The 9,622-nt window shown below is 39.3% G+C and overlaps 1 protein-coding gene across 1 annotated transcript in view; it reads right to left on the bottom strand.

Annotated features, from left to right (window-relative positions):
- Positions 1-1,800: 1,800 nt before the first annotated feature.
- Positions 1,801-9,622, bottom strand: part of PPP1R36 (protein phosphatase 1 regulatory subunit 36) — a 40,542-nt gene continuing 32,720 nt past the window's right edge. The window contains exons 8-11 of the mRNA XM_069082373.1: positions 5,376-5,418; positions 4,785-4,963; positions 4,510-4,701; positions 1,801-2,740 (exon numbers count right to left, since the gene is read on the bottom strand). Of these exons, the coding sequence (XP_068938474.1) occupies positions 2,554-2,740; positions 4,510-4,701; positions 4,785-4,963; positions 5,376-5,418 (601 nt within the window). The 3' untranslated portion in view covers positions 1,801-2,553. The remainder of the gene's footprint in view (positions 2,741-4,509; positions 4,702-4,784; positions 4,964-5,375; positions 5,419-9,622) is intronic.

Here is a 9,622-nt window from a genome sequence, read left to right as displayed (position 1 = left end):
ATGGCTTCTCCCCAATGCCTTTCTCTTCCTTCTACAGGGATGTCACCACTCTGGTTCAGACCCTCATTTCCTTCTATCTGTACTTTGGCCCTACTCCTTTGAATCTATCTTATACATATGGCCACTAGATTAACAACAATCACGACAATCAAAATAACAATTATTGACATTTATATAATGGCTTGCAAAGTCCTCTGCATACCTTCCCTCACAGCCAACCTGAGAGGAGAGGACAGGCATTATTATCATTATTCCCACTTTGGTTTAGGAAGGTTCCATGGTAACATAGCTAGGAAATATTGAAAATAGGATTTGAACCCAGGTCTTTCTGGTTTCATGTCCAGCACTCTTATCCACCATGCCATGCTGCCTCTTGATTTCATCATTATTACCCTGTTCAAAAAACCAAACTACCTTGCCAAGGTTCTTTATTGCCTACTTCAGACTCTTGCCTGGGATTCAAGATGTCCCACAGACTTGTCCCAGTTCCTTTCTTTGCTCTGTCTCACCCTCCTCTCCTTCGCGTTGATGTCCTGTAGCAGGCTTCTCCATGTCCACAAGCCCCTTTGCTCTCATTTTCACCTGTGGAAATCCCACATGTCTTTGAATACCCACCCATTGCCATTTCCTTCACAAATTTCTCCCAGTTCTCCTAGTGAGAAATGATCTTTCTGCCCTTGGAATTCTCTTAAAAAGCGTCATCGTATGCACTTACCATATTCTATTTTGTATAAGGCTTATTTATGTATGTGTCTTAATAGGGAGTGTGCTAGTGTTTAATAACCCACTCCCCAGGGGGAAAAAAGGAGATGTGTGAAACATTTTAAGTTTAATTTGCTTTATTAACATTTTCTCCATCACATTTTCAAGTCTAGACAATCAAAACAATAAATCAATCCCTGATTTGTAAGGTTTGCCATTTTCTGAGGTGAAATTGCTTCCTCAGAAAATTTAACAACAGGCTTTGAAGAGCCAGTGGACCTGGCTTCAGCATATTTCTGCTTCCCTAGTAGAGTATAAACTCTATGGGGACAGGAACTATATCTTACTATCTTCCTATTTCCCTCAGTGGCTGGGCACAGTAATGTGGACTTAGGTCTTCTTTAACAAATATTTGTCAAATTTGAATTGTCCCTTTTGAGGAAGGGACCATGTCTTACATTCTTATGTGCCATAGGACCTAGCAAGTATGAATAGAAGCTCAGTAAATACTGACTAAAAAAAAACCTTAGAAACACAGCTTTTGATCACCTGGTCACAAATCATCATTGGTCTTCTGTTGCCTATACAATAAACTTCTAACACCTTAGCCCATTCAAGGTTCTCCGTAGGATGGTTTTAACCTACCTTCCCAGTCTATCTCCTGCTACTCCTCTACATGTGCCCTATGTTCTATTCAGACTTTATTGTGATTTATTCTGTCTCAAACATATTCCAGGCAACTCCACATTCATGTATGTCTCTGTTCATGTCTTTTTCTCTGCCCAGAATCCCTCTTCTCCCCCAATCCCATTGTCCATCCGGTCAAGGCCCAGTTCAAATGGTAGCTCTTCCATGAAGCCTTCCCTCATCTTTCTATTCATCTGAATTCCCATAAAGCTTTGCTTAAACTTATCTTGTGTCACTTTTCTGCATTCTACCTCTTATTACACTTCTTCAAATTCATGTCTTCTCTCTTAAAGAACTGTAAGGTCTTTGAAAACAGGCATTATTACTATTCACCTTTGGACTTTTCAGAAGTACTTTACACATAATAGATGTAGTAGACATTTAATGATTCAATGAAATATATTCCACGGCTTTAAATTAAATAGCATTTATTTCATCCACAAAACAACTACTTCAAACAAAGGTATAACCTAAAGAAATAATTTTAATATTAAAAATTGGCCTATTTTAACTTATCTAATAATTCAATTATTTTGTTCAAAAGAAAAAAATAGCATATATCATTCAAAATAAATTACTCACTGTGAAACAATAACAAAATTGCCCTTATCATTACATTTATCAAACTTCCAAACGTGCTACTCTACATCAGGGGTAGGGAACCTGCAGCCTCAAGGCCACACGTGGCCTTCTCGGTCCTTGGGTGTAGCCTTTTGACCGAGTCCAAGTTTTACAGAACAAATCCTTTTATTAAGGGGATTTGTTCTGTGAAGTTTGGATTCAGTTAAAGGTCCACACTTGAAGACCTAGAGGGCCACATGTAGCCTTGAGGCTGCAGTTTTCCCACCCCTGCTCTACATAATCACAAAATAATTATGAAAGTCAATAAATAGCTAATGAAATTCCTGAAACATAGGATTAAATAAGCCCATCTCAATTACCTTCTGAAATTTTCCCCTAGTTTGCTCCTCTGCTTTCTTTCTCTGGCACACTCTTACAAGCACTACCTTATGCACTGTAGTTCCTGGGACATCTAGTGAGGTTTTAATTTTTTTTTTAATCTGATTACAAAAATAAGGAGACACCATCAGAATCACATGCTTGAAGTTAGCAAATCAAAATAGTTTACTTCTATTGGAACTGAATTATAGAAAGGAACAGCAGTTATTTAATCAATACCCCTAGAGGACCTAGCGCTTTCATAGCTAACTCTAACGTCTCTTGAACTTTGGCATTATTTTCACTTAACAGGGAAGCATTTCTCTTTGTAGGCTCTGGGTTCTGTTCTTGTTCGTTGGGGAGGAGGGTAGAGGTGTTGAACAGGCTTCGAGGTTCCCCTAAGATGCCAACCCTGTGTGGAAAGAACGATCATTAGAAGCTGAAACTGCACAGCAGAGGACTGAAGTTTTCAACATCAAAAATTATCCCTATTTTAGTAAACCACTGCAATTAACTTGCAGAGAGGCTCAAAAAAAGATTAGCCCACAAGAATTTTTACTAGAATTTCCCACATGTCCTAGTGTTATCATGGGGATACATATGACATCATTTTAAGTCAGTTTGAAATCTAAGGAACCACCAAGTGCATTGGCAGCAGCATTAAGGGGATACAATGGAGTGGTAGTTCAAACACTTTTCACCTTACTACTGACCCACTTATATGACTTCTCCAGGATAAATATTCCTTTTCTTTTTCTTTTTTTTTGGAGGGTAGGGCAATTGGGGTTAAGTGATTTGCCCGAGGTCACATGGCTAGTAAGTGTTATGTTAAGTGTTTGAGGCTGGATTTGAACTCAGGTCCTCCTGATTCCAGGGCCAATTCTCTATTCACTGCACCACTTAGCTGCCCCATAAATATTCCTTTTCCTTGCCTGCATTGTAATATTGAAGTGGGTATAAGGGGAGCAGATAGGTGGCACAGTGGACAGAGCACCAGGCCTGGAGTCAGGAACACTCATCTTCCTGAGTTCAAATCCAGCCTCAGACACTTACTAGCTGTGTGACCTTGGACAAGTCCCTTAAACCTATTTGCCTTAGTTTCCTTTTCTGTAAAATTATCAGAAGGAAATGGCAAACTTCACCAGTATCTTTGCCAAGAAAACCCCCCATGGGGTCATGAGAATTAGAAATGACTGAACAACAACAGTCTTCTGTCTTTTTGCTGGCTCCAAGCTTCCCCTTTCCAGTTCCGTGGGTCTTCATAACTCATCAGAAGTTATTGGGTTCCTCTTCTAGTCAGTGAACTGATTTTTAGCATGGCCTATCCTCATTCTTCATTCTATTTTAATGCTTCCTTACTGATTTACTCAAGGGATTAATTTGTACCCCATAAAAGGACCACCTGGCATCGCCAAATTTTTACAGTTAGTTTAACATCTAGTTATCCTGCCTTTTTTCTATGATCCCCTCTGTGAAAGGTCAACCCCTTTACATGTGTACTAGGAGTTGAATTCCTATTTTTCATTAAAACTCTTTGCTTTCAACCTAATGTCCTTGTTGCTGTTGTTCAGTTCTATCTGACTTTTCATGACCCCATTTGAGGTTTTCTTGGCTTTCCTTCTCCAGCTCATTTTAAGGAAATTAAGGAAACCAAGTTAAGTGACTTGCTCAGGTTAAAACACCTCATTAAGTGTCTGAGTAGGATTTGAACTCAGGGAGATGAGCCTTCCTGACTTCCAGGCCTGCGCTCTACCAACTGCACCAACCAGGTGCCCTGCTTGGTAGCTCAACCTAGTTTCTTTCAGGCTAATGAATTCAGGATCAAGTATTATATGTACTATGTACTGTTCTTGCCTAATCTTGGTTGGCAAATTTTCTGCTCCTCTGAACTCAGTCCTCAATAAAACATTGTTTTGCAGTTCTCTGGTGCACTTACCACATAATGATTTTGTTTTCTAGTTCATCTGCGCTGGTATCTTATCCTTTTACTAAACTGGAAGATCCATAAAGCTGGCGGCTATATCTTATTTAAACTCTGTAGCAACCCCAGCCCAGAACTCTGCAAATCAGTAGGTAATTTCTAAATGCTTCTTGGAGTTAAATGGACTGAAATAGTTGAAGGTATAAAGGTTCTAGCCACAACCACCTGTTCTTTCCACATCTACAATGATTGTCACTTACACTGGCATGGCGACTGAGTCATAGCTGACCAATTCTCTTTGGCTGGAATGTTGAAGGAGGATACCTATACGGCTACGGCTCTTCTCAAAGAGATGCTGAGCGTGTTCTTTAGGGGAGGGCAGAAGAGTAGATAAAGCTGGAGAGCGCATATGAATCGTTGTTTTTATTGCTGGACGTTTGGCCATCATCCTCCTTCAGGAAAAAAAATGAAATGAAGCTGAAATGTCCTGTTTTGTGATTTCCTTATAAGTAGGGGAAAACCAAAAAGGCCATACCTGAATTGCACAAAAGTCATTCTTCTCTTTTCCTCACCAGATTCTTCATCCTCTCGCCTCCTTCTTGCACTGTTGAACATATTAGTACGAAAGAGCCTACCTATTTCTTCATCAATCTCCGTCAGGTACTCACGTCGGAACACTACCCAAGCTACATAGGTACAGAAGGTGAAGAAGGCCTATGATGAAAAAGGAACAGTCTCAACTCACAGCTGTGATAAATAAGGCCAATTATTGTATCAAAAAAAGTTGCGTGTGGTAGAAAGTCCATCCAATCATCAGATTCCCCAATAATCTCAATGATGTAGTGTATAGGTAACAATTAGCACTTTTGCTTTGAAGTTATGTTTGCATGCATGCAGTTTGCTCGAGTGATTACAGAAAATAAAGCACTGAAAAAATATTTTAAATATGACTTTATGTGTCATGTTTTTCATGTTCCCCCATTAAAGTTTTCCTCATATAGCAAGCTAGAGAGAGACCTAGCTCTGCATTGGTGAAAGAAGTACCCACCTCATTTAGTTCATGGATCCTTAAAGTACTGAGATAAATCTCATCAGAGGAAAAGTTTCATCAATGTGCCTTTCTTACCTCAAAAAATTTCCAGTCTTTTTGTGTATCTGAAACCTTTTCCCTGAAACATAAAGAAAAATCAATGGTTAATACCAAATGATGTATTTTTGACACCCTGAACAACAACAAAAAAAGAAGATAAAGCTGGCAAATAATATCAGAAAATAATCTGAAAAATTAAACTTTCCTCTCTAAAGGATCCTTTCCTCTCTACATACTTACATGGTCAGTTGAACACCATAAAATTGTTTGAGCTAAGAGATTTAACTAGGGTGAGGTGACCGGGGCTTTGATCCTAAGGGATCAAATTTAGAGGGTGCTGACAACACTTTCACTCCATCAGGCAGAAACAACACAGCTTAGCACCTAGTTAGCAGGAATCCTGGATTTAGACAGGAAGCTAACAGATGGCAAGATGAGGAAGGCTCTCTCCTCTTCTTATTCACACATCTGGGACCCACTTATCCAAATTCGGAGAGGTCTGTCTCTAGGTTGGGAGCAGGATTATGCATTTTTTTTTGTCCACAGCAGTTCTCTCCCTTTATTTTTTTTAATGGAAAAAATAGTGGGTTTATTGTCAATTTAGGGATCCTTGATTAAACTATAGTAATCCAATCCAACATGCTTTAAAAATTTTCAATTTAGATACAAATATAACATCAATCTATATAAAGAATGAAAGAGGAATCTTTATAAAATTCTGAATTTCAATTTCATACTGCTGTTTTTTAAGTAAATAATAATTCTACAAGTTACTTTCAAAACTCTCCAATTTGTGCTTCCTTTTCAACCCCCCTCAATTTTCTATTATGTATTTATTCATTTTTTAATAATTTTTAAAATTTTTGGTTTACAACATTCAGTTCCATAAACTTTTGAGTTTTAAATTCTCTCCCCCTCCTTTCCCTCCTCCCTTCCCAAGATGGTGTGCTTTCTGATATAGGCTTTACATTTTCACATTAGTCAGTTTTCTCCCTTTATCCTCTACCTTCAGAGCAGATGGTGTCTCGAGGTCTCTATCTCTCTCCTTCTCCTTAACCCGAAAGCATGCTTCATTTCATTCATGACACTTGCCCCAGAGCACAGTTACTGCTATATTTACTCTACATTACAACCTTCAATATGTTGTCAAAAAAGGAGCATTAACATTTTCAACAGATCTTCATTAGCTCAGATTCCCTGGTGTACTCAGATCCTGCCAGCTCTTAAAGGGCTCTAATAAAAAATCAAGGGATAAACATAACACATATGGTTATGGAGACATAACCTGGGTGGGGAGACATCTCTAAACTTCAGGCATGGTAGCACGAGGTAGGTTTTATAAAGGAGTCATCAGGATTGGAAGATGTTGTTGGGGAGGAATCAGAGATGGAGAGTTAGGGGTTAAGAGGGATAAAGAATGAGAGGCAAGGCACAGGATGTGACAGTGGTTGTGGGCCATGAAAAGAAGAGAAACTGAAAAGGGAATGTAATATTCACTTTCCGTGAAAGAAAGTGAGGCTTGAGAGAACCTTCTGTCACCTGCATTAGTGAGGAAAACTTATATTCTGTCTCTTTTAGTCGGGCTTTATCCAGGAATTATTGCAAAGTCACTGTTAAGAAAAATGAAGCTATGCCTTTGTTGAATTTCACTTTTGCTATGCTCCTTCCTGAAGGCCCACTGGACTCTGGCCCAGCCTCAAGGAAGCAGGTTCAGGCTGCAGGCATCTGCTTACCCTACAACAGCCCAAAGAGGCAGAAACCAGACCCAGGTCATAAAGAGACTGATCTAGGGTTGCAATCTACTCTATGTCAAGTCTGAATATCTTGTTAGGTTCAGTATCCCTGGGATAACTTTGTAGTTTCCTTATAGTGACAACTCCAGGGTTGGCCCTGGAATTGAACCAGCATCCCCAGGAATTTCCCTGAATCCCTTGGAAACCCTTCAACCAGAAATAGTCTGCTTCCTGCATTGGCTTTTAAGAGTCTGAACCCATTCTCTGCCAGCCCCAAGACAGACAGCTTACCAAGGATTAGGAATGCCAAGAGAGGGATATAATTTATAGGGTACTTTCTTCCTTTTAATATGTTTGATGATCTTTGTTAAACCAATTTATATGTATCAAATCCCAGTCCTAAATCAAGTTTCAAATCTTTCAGGGGGAAAGTGTTACTCTTTTTCTGAAATGTTTTCCTGGCAAAGACACACATATGTGTATGTATGTATATGTATGTGCATATACATACACACCTAAACACATATATATGCATACATACATATATATAGTGTGAGAGAGAAAGAGAGACAGAAAGACAGAGACAGAGAGAGAGGGAACACTTAAGAATTACTCTGCAGTAACAGACACTCAGAATTTCTTTAATGTAGTCAAAAACTACTCCCTGACCAAGGTTCTCGTGTGGCATTTCAGCACTTCCACTTCCTCTGCCAACTGAAACCAGAGCCCACAGAGGCAAGCATGCAAAATGTAGGGGGGTAGGGTGGGGTGGAGAGGACTTGGAGAGGAAAGGGGGAGGGAGGAAGGGCAGCGGTGGAGGGGTGCGTGGCATGAGAGAAACAAATCAAATTATGTGTTAGGAAAGCAATGTCCACTGGTATTCTGGGAACCAGTTTAGAACAGCCCTTATTTTAGATGACCTAGTTTTGCCCATTCCCAAAGCATGTGGAACGGCAAAGGCAATCTGTTTAAGGTCTGGAAACAACGACAGTAACAGCAGAGAAAAAAAAAAACTTCCTTTAAAAAAACAAACAAGCAAAAAAAAAAAAAAAGCCTGGGGACACACAAACCTCTCATTCTTTTCTAATCTCTGTCTCTGTCTCTTTCTCCCTCTCCTTCTTCCCCTCCTTTCTCCTACACACTCTTCTTCCTTTCCTCCTTCTCCTTTTTCTCCATCTCTCTCTCTGTTTCTCTCTGTCTCTGTCTCTCTTCATCTGTCTTTTCTCCCATACTTTCTTCTTCCCTTCCTCCTCTTCTCTCTTCTCTCCTTCCTCTATCCATAAAGTTACATAATTTTTAATCTAATACTTAGATAAATAAGTAATCTCTTTTCTTTTAAGACTCTTAAGCTTTGTACTGGCCTTCACAGAGGTCCAGGATAAAGAGAGTTCCCTAGGAACTACTATGGTTTCTCAGCAAGTTCAAACAGGGCTCATAAGAAACAATACCTTTCCTATTTGAGATCAGAACCTAAAAGCTGCTGAACCGAGTTTGACTGGTAGCAAAATTGTAAGTGGGAATTAAACTCTTTAGGTTTCACTGCTATTTGTTATTGAAAGTTCTCTTTATTGAGTCCTTTTTCCTTCATCAGATGCTTATCCACAAATATCTTTATTTATTTAGGACCACCCCAAGGAAAGTGAAGGGTCCAGGGCTGTCCATCTGTAAGGGATTCAGGGCCTAGCCTAATTTCCCTGTTTCCTAATCTCCCTTTCCAGTCTTCTCTCCCAGAACAGCAATTCTGTCCAGATAAAATCAGGTTAAACTGAACATCACATTCGATTAGAAGCAATTTGATATGTTTTTTTTTTTTAAAGCACAAGCCCTCCTAACCTGATGCCATAGCATCATGAAAGAATGGTACACAGGGTGTGGTCCATACAGGTCTGGGTCATTTATTCATTGGGGCTGACCTGACAAGGTTATGTATGCTAAGAAAACACAAATATATTTTTCTTTAGAAAAAAAAAACACTTATAAAGAAATCATAAAAACTTCTGTGAAACCAAGAATGCAAAGCTTTGCAACTAGAAAAGTCAGATCCTCCTAGTTCTACAAAGACATGAAAGCACAAAATTAACACCCCCAAAATTGCTAGTTTCAACTGAAATTTCTGTGAGATCTTGAATTCAGCCTCAGAGAAGATGAATAATAGCAAAAGTAGGGCCAGCCCAACATTAAAATCATGTCTATTAGAAAAGGAGAAAAGTCGGAAGATATGCTTGAAAAAGAACTCCTAAGGATGTTAGCTTATTCACTTCATGTGAAAGTTGAATTAATAATAACGTACTGACATCAGCTAATTACATGGAAGGCAGACACCATTGTATGGCTCCTACTCTTTCTAAGAAGTGAGCTGGTCTCTAGGAAGTAGGAACATTAAGTGCTATGGGAAGTAGCATCCTCGCCAGGCTGGTAATTCTGCTGACAGTCTGACCTCTGAAAATTTGGGCCAACTTATGAGAGGAAAAGTGTATAAGAACGAATGGACAAAACACAATGAGGACCTTAGGAGAATGACTAAAAAACTCATTAAACTTTATGCTATGA

The sequence above is a fragment of the Petaurus breviceps genome, unplaced genomic scaffold (genome assembly GCF_028583685.1).
Source record: "Petaurus breviceps papuanus isolate PSGF00001 unplaced genomic scaffold, PetGlider_PUasm1.0 164, whole genome shotgun sequence".
In the NCBI taxonomy this organism is placed as follows: domain Eukaryota; kingdom Metazoa; phylum Chordata; class Mammalia; order Diprotodontia; family Petauridae; genus Petaurus; species Petaurus breviceps.
This window is presented reverse-complemented; position numbering and strand designations above follow the sequence as displayed.